Genomic DNA, 20,000 nt, shown 5'->3' with positions numbered 1-20,000 from the left:
CACAAAGATACAACCAAGGATATACGGGGCCACAAAACAGACGCAGTTCGAAAGTAACATCAGGACCCCCAAGGAGATAGTCTGAGCCCGATTCTGTTCACAATATACTTAGAACACGCTCTGAAAGAAGTTCGAAAAGTCATTCCAAAACCAACGACTCATATTGAGAATGCAATCCCTAGAGAAATCGCCTATGCAGATGATGTCGATTTTATTGGATCAACACCAGCAAATATAGACATCATACAAAATACCCTCATGAAATATAACCTCCAAGTCAATGCCAATAAAACCGAATTTACAACAATATCGAGGAACAAAGAGGAATGGAAAAGAACAAAGAAAGTCGGCTCACTAATTGGAGAATGAGTATAATTTCACAAAATAACAAAATACTTAAAATTCACATTTCTAGTCATATTAACTTTAAAATACTTTCTTTGCAACTGCACCACCCCAACATTACGCCATTTTGGGACAATGGGTCATATTATAATTTGTTGAAAGGTTCTTAGCCACATCATAAATTTCTTATCAACACTTCACCACTTAACAATATAGGCAAATAGAGGGAGGCAGAATTGATACTAAAACTGAACACCCTTTCACCTCATGGCATGAACTCAAGACAGGACCTCATTTAAATATTATACTACCTTTGTCTCTTGCCCCCCCCCCCCCCGACTCCCCCGGCCATCCAACGTCTTTTCCTTTTATTACAAATCAGTACCATTACTACTACTACTACTACTACTACTACTACTACTACTACTACTACTGCGATTACTACTACTACTACTACTACTACTACTACTTCTACTACTACTACTACTACTACTACTACTACTACTACTACTACTACTACAACTATTACTACTACTAATACTACTACTACCACTACTTCTTCTACTACTACTACTGCTACTACTATCACTAATACTACTACTACTACTGCTACTACTACGACTACTACTAAAAGTACTACTGTTGCTTCTGCTGCTACCGTCACTAATGATTATACTTATACCACTACCGACATCCCGTATTTTTTGTATTTATTTCCAATTCCATTGTATTTATTTTCCAACAGTAGTCTACACGTTGTTATATTTCACTTTCTAAACTGCATTACACCATTTATCTCCGCCTCCCCTCCTTTTGCTTAATTAATTGCGCACCTTTTAAAAATATCTATTGTTCTATTTTAATTCGTGCTTCCTTACAAAGGAGCATACTATTTCCTGCCCATCAATGTTTTGTTTATTCATCTTAACAACGCCACTACCACATAACCTCATTCATCTGTAGTATTTCATTCATCCTGTTTGTTGATAAAGGGGAAACCCGAAATGTCCATTCTATCTGTTTTCGTAATTAAATTGAAGCTTTCATTCAATTTCACATTGTTATTTATAACGTTAGAAAGGCAGTAGCAATTGCTTGCTACACTATGGATATCATGTTGGTCTACATCAAAGTACTTTCTGTCAGACCTATTTTTAAAAAAACAAATACCCAATCGCCATTTGGTGAACAGGAGGTCAGAAAAAAATGTATGGTTGTACCCAGGATCAATAACGTTCCCTTCCCTTGGTGAGCGTGAGCTCTATCATTGAACTTTTGGTACCCTGAATTAGAAAGAGATGTTTCCAAATTTGCATTCTTACTTGTTCTTTATATTTGTTTTATTTTTCTAAAGAAAAGTAAGAGCTTTACATACCCGTCTGTAAACAGACTCTGTGGACATCAATATTATTGAAGACTGAGGGTACTGAAGGATAGCACAGTGGCTTGAGACTGAGCTGTGACGGCAGGAATGCAAAAGCAACGTCATATTTTCTAGACGGATTTGCCCCAACCAACCAATCCAAATCATCCCCAGCTATTTTTCCGATCTGGAGTTCTTGCACTGAAAAACAAATCAGTAATAACAATAATAATAATGATGATGATGATAATAATAATAATAATAATAATAATAATAATAATAATAATAATAATAATAATAATAATAATAATAATAATAATAATAATAATAATAATAATAATAATAATAATAATAATAATAATAATAATCCTTATACGATATGAAGGATAAACTGTTTGATGAACATTTCTCTTACCCGTGACTCTGGTAGGGGTTGTTTTGCATAAAGCCACTGATTGTAAAGTCGTTGATTCCCAGGAAGAGTCGAGGGACTTCAAAGCATCTTGACTAGCCTGGTGAATAATTCAATGGGTTAAACTGTAAAGTCGACTAACTCCTATTTCACTTACTGAGTCGATGAAAACAAGATAAAAATTGTAAAGCCATTCAACCATGTTTAGCGGAGGTTTCATTATGTAATAAATTCTCCGGTTTTGTTGTTGGTTTTTAAATTTTAAAATTTTAGCTATAAGTATGAGCGTATTTGGAGCATCTTTAGAGAAAGGAGATAAATGAAATATTCATAACAGCCAGCACGATTGAGTAGAATAGAACAAGTGATTTAAGACAGTTTTAAGTATACAGGTTTAAATGTCAAGCCAAAGAAAGAACTTTTAATATCTTTTTTTAAAAATTCTGCTTTAATACAGGGAAATATCCTCTAAATATGCTCAAAGCACTTTACAAGGGGTTCTTGGCCAACAGCAGCACTTAACATGTAGGATGAGGTATGACACATGTAAATCACTATTACAATTTGTCTTTAATTTTTACAACAGAAACAACTCTATTTTACACACTGGTACTCATTTTACACCCGAGTGCGGTGAGAGAATCGGAGTGAAGAGCCATCACCAAGGACTCAACTTTGCACCACACAGAGTGGAACTCAAATCAGGGGCCTATCATTCTGAAGGCGAGTCTCATACTACAAGACCACAAAGCCTTTTTTGGAGGCAGTTGAGTAACGATGTATCTGTTGAAATATGCAGGTAATAATCATAATGATGATATAAGAAGATGGATGGGAAGGTTATAAAACTATAACTTCACGAGTAAATTCATGAATGAATTTTGTTATGAAATTTGAATAAGATATTATGAATCATCTTAATGTTTAAAATGATGAATTTTCCATAATCTACAAGTATATTCACAAAAGGTAAAATTTAAAAACATGCCAATTTATGAGATGTGTAATTATTCAAAGTTGTTGGGCAAAATTGAAGACTCCAGTAGTAGAAGTACATAAGTCACATTTTTAGGATTTTTTAGCTAATCGGTGATACCATCAGCGCATTTGATCACACATCAATCATTTTTATGATTCGATAAACGTGACTTAAGTACTTTTAGCACTGGGCTCTTCAATTATTAGTTAACCTTTGTGAGTAGATGGAATGGGGCAAACTTGTATGCAGATTTGATTGCGGAGGTGTTTCCTGAAGAAGAAATATTTGAAAACATTTTTAAATTAAACAAGAGTGATGGAAATAGCAGAGTGTAAAGTCTATTAATAATAAAAATCTTTAATTCAGATTTAGGGAATAAATCCTGATATATTATTTACTTTGATATTTATTGTGTATTTTGTAATAAAATTGGCTTATTTTCTGGATGAAATCTATTTGATGTTTTTGTTTTGATTTGTTTTTGTTTTGTTTTTTCTATCACGAGGCCTACAATACAAGTCTTCTCTGAATTAAACTAGAAAATGGTTTCATCTGTTGAGAAGTAATAAAGTAAGGGCTATGAGTTCGAATTGTTAGTTATCCTATGGCAAGAAGGTCGGGCTTGTATTCTTCAGTTCAATGCCATTTAGTAGGAACAAAGGAACAAAAGATAATTGGTACTATTTAGCTCCACTGCATAGCTTTGTTGTTTTATTTCACTTTTTTCACTTTACTTTGTCTCACTGGGGACGGGGGGGGGGGGGGGGGGGGGGGGCGGGGATAAGTTTGTTGTTCATTCTGGGGGGGGGGGGGGGGGTTATGTTAATTTTCCTTTTTCTACTTATAGGATACTTTAGGTCAAGTTTAAGCATTGTTATAAGAAACAAATAAAACGAAAAAAAACAGTACCAGTAACAATGATTGGGTAGCTCAGTCCATAAGATTTGATAAAAAGTACTTTGTAATAATAAACTGTGTTATAATGTACTATCTTACTATCCAAAAAGAAATATTCAATTACCGTCACTTGGAGCCATGATAGCAGACTAGGATGAGCAATTGTTTCACATGAAAAGTGACCGGAATCAATTCCAGGAGAAGTCGAGATTTTTTCTGACCCCCCCCCCCTCTCCAACAACCCTGTCCACCCAGCATTGATTGGGTTGCTGGGTATAGACTAACATCTTATCCAAAGGGTAGTATACAATTGAAGCGTGGTTTTCCAAAACTCCCTGACTCTGTTTTTCCCATTGTGAGGTATTGAGGGTTATTTCCCCTAAAATGTCTCATTCCGTCTATTATTTTATCATATTTAAACTTCAAATTCACACAAATCTAAAGAAAGTCTTGTGCCAGTTGATGCTTAAAATAAAATTTACGTTTCAGTTTATGTCATGGATGGAAAATCTCAAAAGTAGATAAATCGACTTAATGAGTTTTGGAAAACCAGCCTTCAATTGTTATTGTCCTTTCACGATATATACACTGGGATAACCCGTGGATCCTATTACTCTGCAGGATACCTTTCTTTAAATATTAATGTCACTGACTATCAAACACTACAGGAACTGAAATAAGCTCCAGGACCATGGAATTGTCTGACTCTTTGAGTATTTACTTGAATTCCCATTGACAATAGGGTAGGAGAGTCATGACATCACGCCATCTACTTCTCTAATTCCAAAATTCTTAATAGTGTGTATGTAACCAGCCCTTCGGGGGACTAATAATGAATAGGTTACAAATTGGGGGTCCCGATAGCTCAGTTGGAAGAGCACTCGCTTCATACGCAAAAAAGGGACAGAGATCGATCCCTGGTGCAGTCAAGATTTTTTCTGACTCCCCTGTCCACCCAGCAGTGATGGGGTAGTTGGGTCTTTTAGATCTGGTGGAGAGTACTTTGCGATAGACTAGCATCCTATCCAAAGGATAGCAAGCATTTGCTATTGTCCATTTCACGCTATAGTAACCTGGATAAACTCCGTCAGTATGGGCCTAAAGGCTCTGAAGGACTACTTTATTTACATATTGAATCATAAGGTGGCATAACTATTTTAGTAGCAGGGTGTATAGGCAGATTTACAGGACATAAAAAAGGGAAGATGGAAGAATTTTCTTGACAACCAGCTTATGTTTAGACTAGGAAATAAGATGCCATCACTCTGACACCAAAAGATCAATTACACAAGGTATGTATCCAGTCCTCTGGAAGAGTGGTTTAACACTTCCAATAAGATTGGAACCAGTTGTTTGAAATCACACGTCTTACCTCTTGGTTCGTAACTGAGAATATTGAGCACAGCGACCCGTGTGGTCTCTCCAGCAGCCTCTGTTTTTTCATCTTTTGCTCCTTCCTCTTTATTTTTATTTGCAGGGATGGCTTTCAACACCTCCTCATATTTGATTTCCTGATGATGAAAACAAGATAGCCCGTAAATATTCATTTTACAACCAGAGGCCATAAATAAAGTAGCGTAATAGTATTATATACTGTGTGTAATGTTTTCTAATTTCCTCTTACCACAATTATGTATAATATTTCCCAGTATTTAAATTTCTTTCCATCAATTACCATGGTAAAAGTGAGGGGGGGGAGGTAATGCTCACACATCCAAAGGGGAATTCCACTCACTTGAAAAAGGACAAATTATTCCAATACGTTACAACTGTGTCCTTTACTTAACAAAATTACAAGGAAAATAAATCGTAAAAAGATATTTGAAAAAAAAAGGAAAGTAAGCATTATACCGTCAGATTAATGAGTGGTGAGGTGATCGGTATTTCCATGGTGGAGTTGATGTCTTTTCCAGGAAGAGAGTATTCCAGTTTGACATTTCCATTTGGTGATACATCCTGTATCCAGCCCTCCGCAAAAGTGTCCCTGGCACATGAAAAAATATATAATTGATAGATGAAAATGTCTTGGATGGGACAGACAGATTTGTTAGATCAATCACTTGTGCGGCTATGTGGTCTAGCGGTATGACACTCGCTTTCGGATCGGAAGCTCTGGGGTTCAAGCCTCGCTCAGCGCATCGTTAGATCCTTGAAAAAGACTCTTTACTCACATTCTCTCACCGTACTCAGGTGTAACAGCGTTGCCTTTGTCCGAAAAATTGTAATATCGCCTTTAAGGCATCATGTCCCGTCCTCCATGTTAAATGTTGCTGTTCACCAGGGACCCCCTGTAAAGTGCTTTGAGCACATTTAGTGAATATTGCGCTATATAAAAGCTCAATTTTTTGGGTTTTTTTTTTTTTTGTTAGAGCAACCACTTCACACAAGAAGGGACTGAGATCAATCCCGGTGTGTTCAAGATATTTTTTCTGACCCCCTTGTCCACCCAGTGTAGTTACCAGAGTAGGTAGCTAGGTCTGTAAGACAGATCATTTTTCATTTAGAAAACAATAAGGGTTATGTATGTATGCATAACACTCATAACCAAATTATCCTTCTGTCAAGCAAATGCATAAGTAAAATTGTGTGTACCAGGTAGTAAAAAAATTGGGTTTTTTTTCTCAAAGTGACAAATTTTGGAACAGGTATTGGTGTAACGTAAGATTGAAATCGGAAGAGATGACAGTAACAGACCAATCAGAGGGAAAAATACAAGAAAAAAGCATTCCAAAAAATCGGCTTGTCTTGAATGGGGATCAAACCTAAAACCTCATTAGTGGTCAGACATGCTAGAGAAGTTATGCGATAGTTGGAACGATTGATAGGTGAGAGATCACAACAGAAACGCTCACCCTTGTGAGAAATAAAGGTAATAAATTGTCCCAACTATCAGATGACCTCTGTGGTGTAATGGTAGCACATCTGACCGGTAATCAGAAGGTCTGAGGTTGAATCTCCAGTCGAGGAAGGCTGATTTTTTTGGGATGTTTTTTTTTCTTGTATTTTTCTCTCTGCTTTGTCTAGCACTTTTCCCAGCTCACCTTTTCAGATTATTTTTTTCATGCATTTTACTCTATGCTTTAACTGAAGCTATGAGCACACAAAAAATTTTCAAAATTAATTTTTTTTTCTGTATACAAGACCATGTGATATTTGTGTCGCCTGCAGGAAAGTGAGTCACAAGATTATTTGACTTCCGGTCAGAGATAAAACATTTTTTTTTTAAATCAAAAAATTGAGCTTTTATATACCACAATATCCACTAAACATGCTCTAAGTGCATTACAAGGGGTCCCTGACCAACAGCAACATGCAACATGTAGGCTATATTACAAATTTAACGGCCAGGTACTCATTTTACACCCGAGTACAGTGAAAGAATGTGAGTAAAGAGCCTTTTCCAAGGACTCAACTATGTGCTGAGCGAGGCTCGAACCCAGAACCTTCAGATCCGAAAGCGAGTGTCATACCACTAGACCACATAGCCGCACATTTAATGAATCTACATGTTCTCTGAGGTAATTTACATTGTATTTGACGCTTTTAATATTAGCAGAAGTTGAGTAATGATAGTGCATTTAAAAATCTTCACATTTAGAAATAGATTAACATTTGAAATGATTAGATTGTAAACAGTAAAAAAAACTCTAGGTCCAAAAAGAATAAATGTCATTTCATTTTTAAAAAGTAGTAAGTAGTCAGAGCCATTAAACCCATAGTGCAGGAGTTTATCCCAGTTTCTATAGCATGAAACTGGCAATAGTAATTCTTTGCTATCCCTTTGATAGGATGCTAGGCTAGTGCAAATACTTTTAGCCAGATCTAAAAGACCCTGCTACCCAATCCTGCTGGGTGGACAGGGGAGAGGGGGTCAGAAAAAAATATCGATTACACCCAGAAACAATCTCAGTCCTTAGTGTGTGAAGCAAATGCTTTAACAACTGAGCTATCAGGAACCCTTCAGTATCTTATTAACTGAAAACTAAAATTTTGTCAAATAAAATCCATCCAAATCTCACAATTCCTAGAAGTCTCTAACTTGCGAGTTCAGGCTAATTTCCAATCATACATTTATCCAAAAAAATGTACTGCCCACTTACTTTTCAGAGGCACTCAAGTCTACAATCAACCTCATGCCTTTTTGGAGGGAGTCTGGATGATTCAATGTCTGAAAAGTATACCAGAAACATTTGTTAACTTTGTCTTGAGCCAAACACAAATTCATAAAAATTATTAAAAATGAAAAGTAACAACAACAACAAAAATACTAGTAGTAGTAGTAGTAGTAGTATCGTTCGGCTACACTTCTATGTTCAAGGTATCAATCCAGGTTCTGAAGTCATAATCACATTTGTTGATGGTTTCAAATCCCCCTTCAAGTTTTGTCTCTGGGCAATCTAGTACGAGGTGGTTTGCATCTTGTGCGTGCTTGGTTGCACTTTGGGCATGTTGGTGATTCTTGGAGCCCCCATTTGTGCATGTTGGCAGCTGTTCTTGTATGTTTTGACCGTAGTCTATTTGCAGCTACCCAGTATTTTCTTGGTTGATCCTGTAGACCTGAGAGACTTTTACAGGGATCTTCAATTAGCTCCCCTCCTGTTGGTTTATTCCTTTTCCATTCCTCGCACCAGGCTTCTTGCGTGTTGTAGTAACAAAAATACAGAAAAAACTAGTAAGATTTCCTGTATTCATCAAACTAGAGAAATTTGTCTTTAAATTATATTCCAAGGGATGACTGAAGTAACCCTTTGATCCGCAGCTGTGCAGGATTGAATAATGAGCTAAGGAAATGTGACTTGCTCAAAGCCACACATATCCGAAGTTGTTCTTATACACCTATTGAATCAATTTGTCGATTGTAGTCAACGTTGAGTTTTAACCAGAGGAATATAATGAAAAAAAAATTCATCTGAAAGAAATATAGTTTTGTTAGTTTAAGATTAGTCATCAATATTGTTCTTCTTTTCTTTTTAATTTTTTTCTTTATGAGCACATCCACAGTGACAAGTAATTCATTAGATTCTTGTTTAACTACAATAATATGCTGATTTTGTTCACTAGAAATTATGTTTTGATTTGTGTTGTGTATTTGTAAACTTACTAAAAAAAATGACGTCAAATCTTGAATCTTGCCATATTTAAATTCTTAAAACAATTATGATATTATATACTTACAGGGAACTTTGGGTATCGAACCAAAACATCGGACTCAAGGGGAATGCTACACACATAACTCCCATCTCTCAGCCAGTATTTTTTAACAGAGATGCCATTCTTGAACACTTCTGCTAGATAGCCATCCTATAGAAGATTAATTATATATGGTTATGAAGAAATAATTTTACATTCTAAATTGAATGTATAGCCACGAATATGAAATATGAGGTTTATTTCTATTCATTACGGTGGAGAATAAATACAACTTCTTACATTGCAAAAAAACTCAAAGTTCGTATTTCTGATCATCTTAATTCCTGATAGTTCAGAAAAGAATACCATTTGAGATGGTGGGTCACAAATGTAAATTTTAAACATTATGATTACATCCACAGAGTTGGTCCCAATAGTTCAGTTGGTAGAGCACTCGCTTCACATGCAAAGAGACCAAGATCAATCCCGGGTGGTGTCGAGATTTTTTTCTGACCGACCTATCCACCCAGCAGTGATTGGATAGCTGGATCTGTTAGATCTGGCAGAAAGTGCTTTGCAAAAGACAAAAATCCTATCCAAAGGGTAGCAAGCAATTGCTAATGAAATTTTCATGCTATAGAAACCAGGATAATTTCCAGCTCCACGGGTTTAATGGCTCTGAAGGACTACTTCACATCAACATAATACAGTTTTGAGATGAAAGATTACATAATTTTCATTTCTCCAACAAATTACTATGCAAAAACCAAACTCTAACTAGACTCGAATCTTACACTGTCATCGGGTTCTACATTTGCCAACTTCAAGTTTTCCATATCAGCCTGGCCGCTGTCTTTGGTTTTGAATATCAATCTGCAGAGTCAAAATAAAAAAAAGATAATGATACAAGCTTGATAACGACTTGTTAGTTAGAATAAATGCTGTATTTTCTTTTTGGAAGCAGACGCTTGTTAGACGTTGCCTCCCAAATAGTTTGACAAACCTCCTTTCTGGTTTTCATCTTTGCCATCCATCCTGCTTCTGTTGTTGTTGTCCCCATCCAGTTCGTTATGTCTTGAGACTACCTCCTCCTTTGCCTTCCTCTGCTCAACGTGTCCTTGCAGGCACCCTCCATGCAAAGCTTTTCTATTGTGGTGTGTTTTTTGTTGTGGCATGACGCAAGGTGTTTTTTACAATTTTTTTTTTTACAGAGACAACGCTGTTATGGCTAGGTACTCATTTTACACCTGAGTGCAGTGAGAGAATGTGAGTAAAGAACCTTTTCCAAGGACTCGCGTTTGCACCATCAGACCAAGACTTAAACCCTGAGACCTACCAGTCCAAAGGCGAATGCTGAGTATCAGCATTGCCTTTATTATAAAATAAATAGAGAAATAGAGGACATATGGGGTCTATTCACATTACTGACACTTAGATTCAGTTTTATACTAGACTGAAACTGCAGGATTGGCAAAGCAGCTTGCGAAGACATGTAGATAGTTTTGCACATAGTTGGGATGATTGTCAGGAATGTTTTTCAGGTATCATTTAGTGTAAATGCAACTGCACGCTTTCATTACCGTTAATTTCTCTGTGTAGAAATAAAATGCTGGTTGATTCCAGGCCTTTCAGAGTGCCCATGACTCCAATCATAATAATAATCTGGACAGATGACACCACTACAAGTGGTGAACTGTATTGAACAAGTATCAACTCTCTTTTTTTCCTTTTGTTTTTTTTGGTTTTTTTTTGTTTTTTTTTTTTTGGGGGGGGGGGGGGGGGGGTGCAGCGTGACATGACTTTATGCTCTTTGCTTCATACCTAGAAAGCAGTAGTATTTTCCCTTGGGGATGAATAAAGGAAAGTTTATATATTTCATTTATTTTAACTTTCTTAGCAGGGCATATAAAATTATGGCAGTCGAAAAAAAATGATTAGACTAAATAATTATAAATTTTACGCTCTCCATGAGCAATGATAAATAAATTAATCAACAAGAAAATATTTTTCTTGCTTCCCCCCTCTCTCTCTCTCTCTCTCTCTCTCTCTCTCTCTCTCTCTCTCTCTCTCTCTCTCTCTCTCTCTCTCTCTCTCTCTCTCTCTCTCTCTCTCTCTCTCTCTCTCTCTCTCTCTCTCTCTCTCATTCAGACATACACACACACACAAACACACATATATATTCACATTCACACAAACAAATACACACACAAAACCGACCTGTGCATCAAAAGACTTTCATGAGTGGTAGCTTGATAAATCTCCTCAATATCCACATCAGAATAATCACGACTAGATTCCAGCATAAACCAGTGGATGTCCAGATGCCTGACTGTATCCACTGTTGACATTTGGGAAGACATTCATAAAATAGAATAAGATCACAATGTCTTCATCTTTAAACCTTTAACCCTCTCCTTACCAACTACAGCAAAATTGTCATATTCATTACAATCACAACCGACATCTTTCTTAGACAGATTTCTTTTGTCCATCCAAAAAATATGAGGATTAAAAACGTTATACTCTGTTGTCAAGATTATTTTTCTGAATTAACTTATAAATAACATGTACCTTTTCTTTTTGAGATTCGTTAAAGAAAATTTACTTTAGTTCTAGGTTTGTATAGTGTTTGGGGAAAAAACCATGAAAATGGCTGGTAAGGAGAGAGTTAAATAAATAGATATCAACATTATCTATATAGTGCATGTCCATGGATTTACCATGCTCAATGCACTTCACAATATCATAATTTGTGCGTTTATGTAGTTGAGTGGTATGACATTCGCCTCCCGATTAAAGGGCCCTGGGTTCGAGTCCCACTCTGAGTGATGCATAGTAGAGTCCTTGGAAAAGGATCTTTACTCACATTCTCTCACCATACTCGTGTAAAATGAGTACCTGGCAATTAACAGCGTTGTCTTTGTCCGAGGCGTCATGACTCCTCCTACATGTTAAGTGCTGCTGTTGGCTAAGGATGCCTTGTAAACCACTTCGAGCACATTTAGTGGATATTGCGCTACATAAATGCTCACTTTGTTTTGTTTCACCCCCCAGCAGGCCATTTAGAACCATATTTCCATTTCATACAGTAACAATCACTTGTTAGGCGTCATCTTTGTACTGTCATTCTTAATGATAACCATGACCAGGTACTTATTCACATCTGGTTGATTGAAGTCATTATGTGTATAGTGGTTACCAAAGGAGACAACGTCTGGAAAAAAATCTTTGCAATTACAGTCACTCATCCCACCAGTGACTACACTTAACATTGCTTGACTTTCGTGAAACAACAAGATGCTATACCATTAAGCCACAGATGCCTTTGATAATCTAAAACCCAATCCATGTTGTTTTTAATACCGAAATACAACATAGTTCATATAGCTATTTTGGAGTTAGGAATACACTTAAAATTCTTCCACCTTACATCATTTTCAATAGTGTCAGAGTGCAAATTACTCCAAAGTTGAAGTATCTTGTGTGTTTTTAAACAGTTATATTGTAATCAGATATGTTAATTTTGAGACATTGTCAATTTGATGGGTTTTTTAATAAATAAATAAATAATAAAATTCCCTTTATTCATCCCACGGCGAAATTTGTCTTCAGGGTCTATTCCAAGGAAAGACTGGAATAACCCAGACATCAGCCGCAGTGCAGCTCTGCAAAGTGAGCAAGGGCAAGGTGACTTGCTCAATGCCACACAGTGAGGCGGGTAGTCGAACTCATACCTTTTGGGTAAGAAGCAAAGACCATACCTCTGAGACACGCTGCCCAAAACTGTCTATAATGGTGTAAAATAGAAGGACACTTACTTAGAGATAATGGCAGTTTGAGCAGTTCAGCAAATGATTCCCCTGGTTTGAGGAATGTTGCATTTCTTATATTTTTCTTCATTTGTATCTCCTCTGGGAGTAATATCTGGAGAAAAAAAAAGAATTATTTTATAACATCAAATGTGACTAATCGTCTTGAAATTGTTTCAAAATAAAGATTTAAGCTTTAAAAATTTGATTTAAAATAAATACATAAATAATATAAAACAAATATAAACTTCTAATTAACGTACTCCCATGGCTTTTCCATGCTCACTGCACCTCACAATATTTCATTTATTCCCCCGCAGATCATATGGAACCATATTTCCCAATTCATAGAGTACCAGTCGTGTGTTAGGCATTCTTTATGTATTTACATAAATCTAACAATATTCATAACTGACTATAGCCAGGTACTCACAATACCTTGAGTTGAATGGGATGATGTGAGTAAAGTGCCATACCCAAGGGCACTAAGTCAAGACCTGAGGTTTTTTTTTTACAATCCAGTCGCTAATCACATTTAACATCACTTCACTGTTGTGAAAAGACAAAACACTGTGGCCCTGAGCCAATGACGTCACATGTGTATTATTGAATAAATGCCTTCGTTGGAGAGAGTGAGTATTTTGGGTTTTAGACTTTTTCAAATATAAATCTACTACTCAAACCAGTGACATAAAAAAAAGACTTCAAGAAGTCCCAGATATTTTTAAAAGTGTATTTTCAGAGTATGGAGAAGCAATTATTGGGTAGCAGCTCTGTTAGGTCTGGTGAAAAGTACTTTGTAATTGACTAATGCCCTATCAAAGAGTTACAGACAAATGCTACTGTCATTTTAATACCACAGAAAATCGGACAGCCCCTCCCTCCTCTTGGTGAAAATCTCAAGATTAAATTAGAGTAAAATCAAACAATCAGGCAGCGTGGCTCAGCGATATGGTCCTTGCTTCTATTGCTCAAAAGGTATCGAGTTTGACTACCTGCCTTGTTATGTGGCCTTGAGCAAGTCACCTCGCCCTAGCTTTCTTTGCAGCACTGCATTGTGGTCGACGCCTGGATTATTCCAATCTTCCCTTGGAATAGACCCTAAAGACAAATTTCCTCATGGGGATGAATAAAGGGAATTTCATTTATAATATTATATATTCCTTAGAGTCTTAAGGCTAATGTAGCCAAAGTTTATTCCAGATTCTGTAGTATCAAATGGACAGTAGCAAGAGCATGCTACCATTTGGATTAAATACTTGTCTTAACCAAAGTACTTTCTGCCCAATCAAACACAGCCAGCAGCCAGGTATCCAATCACTGTGGGATGGACAGGGAGGGTCAGAAAAAAAAGATTTCGACATCAAACTGACAGAGGCAATTACTTGTTACCTTTTGAATAGGATGCTGGTTTATTGCAAACATTTTCTGCCAGATCACTGCTGAGTGAACATGGTGTCGACTGCACCTGGGACCAGTCCAGGTCCATTTGCTTGCAAAGAGAGTGCTCTGCCAACTAAGTTATCTGGCCCCTCTATATTTAAAAAGGTAACTCATAAATCACCGCCAGACATTCTTACCTTGTATCCCACAACATTCTTGCTGGGATTGTACAGAATAAGCCATGCACTCAAGTCGTACCTTGACTTAAATAAAGATAGGGTCCTCCCGGGGCTAAGGGTATAAAAAGGTTTTAATTAGCAAGGGATGAGAATGAATGATCACGAAAAAAAATGAAATTTTTGTTTCAACCAAAATGATGATGAATTTTCATCAAGCAGATTTTTACCAATTCATTCCATTATAAAATACAAATATTTGTACCTGCCGGAGATAAACCGCAAACTGTTGAAAACCTTTAACAATTTTAATGTCATCTTTCTCAGTTTGAGGGTTTTGAAGGTTGCCATCTTCAGACATTCATAAAAGAGTATCTAAATAACTTAGATATTTAAAATCTGCAAAAAAGTATCTTAAATAACGGAAACAGCAGTTTTGGAAACAATGTGGTGTCGCTGGAGCTCCTTAAGTGGCGAGAAGTTGACTTCTTTTTAATCAGTTCCAAAGATAAGCAGGGCAAGGCCATTTAAGCATTTAGAAACAGTGGTCGAAATTTTATATTCAATCCCTGCTTGACGGGAAGCCAGTACAAAAGTTGCCAAAACGGGAGAGCGTGGTCAGTTTTTCTTCTCATCAATAAAATTCTAGCAGCTGAATTGTGCACAGACTGTAGCTTTCTGAGACTTTCGTCAGGCAGACCAGAGAAAAGTGTTACAATAGTCCATTTTATACAATACCAGAGAAATCATGAGCTATTTTGTAGCGTTCATCATCACAATATCTACCAACCACATATAATGTACACAAACCGTGTGTAATCTTGAACGTTTATAGTCTGATTGATATAATCTAGTGAGAAGTAATCACGAAAATTGCTGTCTAAAAATAATAACAGAGAGCTGAGTGATGTAAATTCGTTAGTTCTATGCAGATACCTTTTACTTGTGAGATGATCAAATGTGCAAAAGAAACACATGTGAAAACATGTGTCCATTTATCAAATTCTTGAACTTGTTTTTATTAAAAATCAAAGCAATAAAAAAATATTTTTTAAAGGGAAGGTTAATAAATTCATTTACCTGATGTACATATTACCATACTTGTATGAATCAAAGGCATTTGGCAAAGCACGCTTTAAAAAAAACAAAAAAGAAAAAGAGAGAGTTGTGTCATTTTTGCATACTGAAGAATCTTACCTTTCCTTTCAATTCCTGTTTCAGCCAGTAACATTTCCAAAAAAAACATGCACTCATTATTGGTTGATTTGTGTCAGAAGTTTTTACAATTTTGAGCTGAACTTTTATAATATCATATCATATCATAATCATTAGGGGTTACATAGGTCAAAAGGCCTTTAAATAGTCCATCATATATGAAAATGTTAATATATAATAGTCAACAGAAAGAAAAGAATGTGAGTAAAGAATCTTTTCCCAAGCACTCAATTTTGCACAGTTAAGAACAGGACTCAAATCAGGGACCAACCGGTCCAAAGGTTGGTGTCATACCACAAAATCACATAACAAGAAACTCAACCAGCTGCACTCGAGCTTACGTTTAGGCTGTTGTATTCTTTCTTCAAAATAAAAATACCCTTAAGAAAAGTTTTCAAGTTCTCCATGGGGTGAATAAAAGAAATTAAATCTTTATCTACATATTCTTTTTTTTTTTTATTCAACATGTTTCTTTTGATCGACAAAATTCTGAAAATAAAACTGCTTACCTCATCCACTTCTTTCACAGCCCAAGGTTCCTTCTCCAGGAGACGCACAGCCTCTCCCCTCGAATGCAAGCCGATTGCTGCATGGTAGCCGGTTGTAGTTCGGACACCACATTCATGAACCTGTGATATAAAATTAAGCAACAATTATATCGTGGGGGGGTTTTAGCATCAATATTGTGACTTTATCATTTTATACATATTCTAACTCGTATCAAAGTAAGAAAAGTTATATCAAAAAAGTTATTCAAAACAAAAAGTTATATGTAATTTACATTTTTTGGATAAAAAAAAAGTTTTATCTTATCTTATCTTATATTTTCATTTCAAGAACCATGATGTACTTGATGATAAACTTTAAAATGTCACAACTTTGAAGATGGATCAGGCTAGCAGGGTGAAGAAAAGGATATACATCACTGACACCTAAAAGGCCCGACCTTCTACTGACATGCATTTTTCAATCCTTCGAAGGTGTCAAAATACAATAGATATTTGCCATTTAATAAAAGTCTAATTGTGTCAGTGCATGACATTATCAGTCGGAAGGTGAAAATGTTGGATTAGCATTCTTTTGCATTTTCTGAAAGAATATGCTCCCCAGAGCATTATAATCTTTATTTGAAGTAAATCAGGTTATTTTTCATGAAGTTGTGGTCAGATGTTTGGGAAAGGTATCCAGCAACTTTTCTCAAATTTCATACTTTTTTCAAATTGACTAACTGTAAAGATATTTAGAAGTGAAATTAAGCTTTGATATTTCCCGAAGATGTACAAAAAGGGTGGATTTAACATTTATAACAAGAACTCATTTTTGATAAAAATTGACCTTCTAACTAAACTTGGCAATATCTCAGTTCAAATCGTTTCACCATCCGACTGATTATGTCATTCACATAAAAATTATTTAAAATTTGTAAGCCCTTGTAGGTTTTTCACTGAATTTTTAAAAAAATGAAAGTGCTTTGCATATAAATGAGATAAATAGATATGTCTTGCATTTTCATCTTAGGACGCACAGAAACAGTTCCAAGTAAGTTGATAATGAATGCCATGTTAGCTCAATTTTTTTATTTTTTAAAATTTAATTTTTAAACTTTCTTAAACTTGAGTATTCTAGGCAAAACTTCTTATTATAGTACACAATTTTATATTGGTTGGCAATCTGGTAAGGACAAATTCAAACGAATTCATAATACATATCTATTTCAATTCTCAAACAAGAAAAGGCCAAAAAATGCTGATGCAATATCACTTGATTCACAATACAGTGACTAACCTTGGTCCATCAATTATGAGTTTCTAGACGTAAATCTTTGATGTGATGGCAACAGAATCTCTTACAACTAGCATAATATTATATCATTTCATTTACAAATGTCATAAAACCCTGCCAATCCAAGTTTAAAATAATAATTATATAAATGACTGCCTCTACATAAACATATAACAAACCTGAATAAGAATATATAAATTTGTAAAAGTTATAGTATTACAGAAGTACTTTCTTACTCTTCATTGTTCAACTTAAAACAAAAAGCTCCAAAGTGAAAGGTTTCATTTTATTCATTTATTTAATTTTAAGTAAAAATTAATGCAAAATTGCCAATATTAAGGGAGTATTTCAGTTTATCAAAAAGGAAAAAAGAGACATTTCCTTAATATACGTTTTTAATTAATGCCCTCTAACAATCTTATAATATTTTTTTTTAATTCAAAGGCCAACTCACCACTTCTTCATTTTTGTAGAAATACACAATTTTTTTTTCAAAGTCAAGTTCACACTTCATGATGTCTCCTTTGTAACACCTTGCCGCCTTCCTTGAGGCTGACCCAGAGCCATTGAACAACCTTTTTGATTTAAGACAAAGATATCAAAATCATTGACGCAGCTTGTGCAGTATCTGGTTTATGCCAATGCCTCAAAACAGGACTATGTCAGGCTGACTTCAATGTTGGAAATCGAATTTTATAGTAAAAAATACTAGAGATGGGTTAAATCTATAAAATTTATTTTGTAAAAAAGAGGGGAGGGGGGCAGAAAAAAATCTTGACTTCACCCGGGATCAATCTCAGTCCCTTTGCAAGTGATGTGAGTGCTCTGCCATCTGAGCTATCGGGACCCAAATGTTATCGCTAAGGAAAATGAATAAAGTTTAATTAAAAACGAAATCCAAAGATTTCATGGTTTTGATCATTTAAACTTTAAATCCACCAGATTCACCTTAGCATCATTCCATTTTAAGGCATTAGGTCACATAATGGATTGAATAAAAAATGAACAACTTTCAAAAAAGGAGCATTCAGACGTTTCAGGCTCCAAATCCTGTTATTTAACCGCACAAGAAAAAAAAAAAAAACAATGTTAGAAGTAACTGAAATAGTATGATTTGCCAGATATTTTGATTGATTCCCTCAAGTGAAACCACTAAACAATTTATTTTTTTTTGTTGAAATATCAGCACACATGTGACCCACCATCTGAAAGGAAAGCAGTACTATGTAGCAATGACTATTGAAAAAATATATATATAAGAGGGCTCTTTCATAATTAACCAAAAAATGCCTGTAAAATCCGCGTTTTTTATGCTATCAACAAAATTCTTGCACGTGTTCATACCTTGACTCGTCCTTCATTTCTCTACGTAACAGCCAAGTCTGTCGACACACTTCTGCCAACGCTGCACCATGGAATAGATACCCTCTCGGAAGAAATTTCCATCAAGGTTTTGTAGCCATTTCCGCACATGGTCAACAAGCTCTTCATCGACATCAAAGCGCTTTCCTGCCAGCTCACGTTTCAGTGGCCCAAAGAGGTGATAATCAGATGGTGCGAGGTCTGGACTGTGTGGTGGGTGTGGCAAAATCTCCCATCCATATTTCTCTAGCCAACCTTGCGTCACTCGTGCTGTGTGGGGTGTAGCGTTGTCGTGTTGCAAAATGACCCTGTTGGTCAACTGCCCTGGGCGCTTTCTGCGAATGGCCTCCCTAAGCTTGTCAGAGTTTGGCAGTACCTTGCAGCATTGATTATTTCTCCAGGTTGTAAGGTTTCGAACAGAATAACACCACGACTGTCCCAGAAAACAGTTCCCATTATTTTCTTTGCTGACCGCATGACTTTGAATTTCTTCGCGACAGGTGAGGATGGATGTTTCCATGTCATCGAATCTTGCTTTGTTTCTGGGGTGCAATGGTGCAACCAAGTCTCATCACCGGTGACTATGCTGTCAAGAAAAGTCACATCGTACCCTAGAAAGTCTCCGCCGGCGTTGGCAGTATGCCCGTGAACCCTGCGTGAGCTCTTGCTTCTTCTCAAAAGTTCCCTGCAGATGTCCAATCTTTGTTCTTTATGATTGTCTGTCAATTGCTTAGGAACCCATCTTGCGCTGACTTTTCTGTAGCCAAGTTCATCAAATACAATTCTATGGGCAGAAGTTTCCGAAATTTCAAGACTGCTTGCGATTTCATGAAGTTTCAACCTCCTGTCTTGACGAATAAGCTCATCAACTCGCTTCACATTGTCTTCTGACGTCGCAGTTATCGAACGCCCTCTCCCTTCCCTGTCTGTCAAGTCGGAATGGCCGGCTTCAAACAAATTACACCAGTGATAGACTTGTGTACGGCTTATAACATGCTCACCATATACACTCTGAAGTTCTTTATGAATTTCGGTAGGATTCAGACTTTTGGCGTTAAAAAAAACGTATGACAGCTCTGATTTCCTCCTTTGATCAAGTTTCAAGGTGGGCCACCATCTTTAAAATCGTCTAGAAATTCATTGTACA

General features: G+C 36.2%; 1 protein-coding gene across 1 annotated transcript in view; it reads right to left on the bottom strand.

The window, feature by feature from the left end:
* The window catches only part of LOC144970429 (uncharacterized), a 120,789-nt gene that overhangs the window by 49,454 nt on the left and 51,335 nt on the right, over positions 1-20,000 (bottom strand). Inside the window, exons 35-48 of the mRNA XM_078910057.1 lie at positions 17,946-18,066; positions 16,219-16,338; positions 15,575-15,627; positions 14,516-14,609; positions 12,945-13,050; positions 11,344-11,464; positions 9,921-9,999; positions 9,172-9,297; positions 8,097-8,164; positions 5,848-5,980; positions 5,369-5,507; positions 3,311-3,369; positions 2,124-2,220; positions 1,721-1,909 (exon numbers count right to left, since the gene is read on the bottom strand). Of these exons, the coding sequence (XP_078766183.1) occupies positions 1,721-1,909; positions 2,124-2,220; positions 3,311-3,369; positions 5,369-5,507; positions 5,848-5,980; positions 8,097-8,164; positions 9,172-9,297; positions 9,921-9,999; positions 11,344-11,464; positions 12,945-13,050; positions 14,516-14,609; positions 15,575-15,627; positions 16,219-16,338; positions 17,946-18,066 (1,505 nt within the window). The remainder of the gene's footprint in view (positions 1-1,720; positions 1,910-2,123; positions 2,221-3,310; positions 3,370-5,368; positions 5,508-5,847; positions 5,981-8,096; positions 8,165-9,171; positions 9,298-9,920; positions 10,000-11,343; positions 11,465-12,944; positions 13,051-14,515; positions 14,610-15,574; positions 15,628-16,218; positions 16,339-17,945; positions 18,067-20,000) is intronic.

This window comes from Berghia stephanieae, chromosome 4 (assembly GCF_034508935.2).
Source record: "Berghia stephanieae isolate SIO BIC M18660-M18661 chromosome 4, UCSD_Bste_1.3, whole genome shotgun sequence".
Classification (NCBI taxonomy): Eukaryota; Metazoa; Mollusca; class Gastropoda; order Nudibranchia; family Aeolidiidae; genus Berghia; species Berghia stephanieae.
This window is presented reverse-complemented; position numbering and strand designations above follow the sequence as displayed.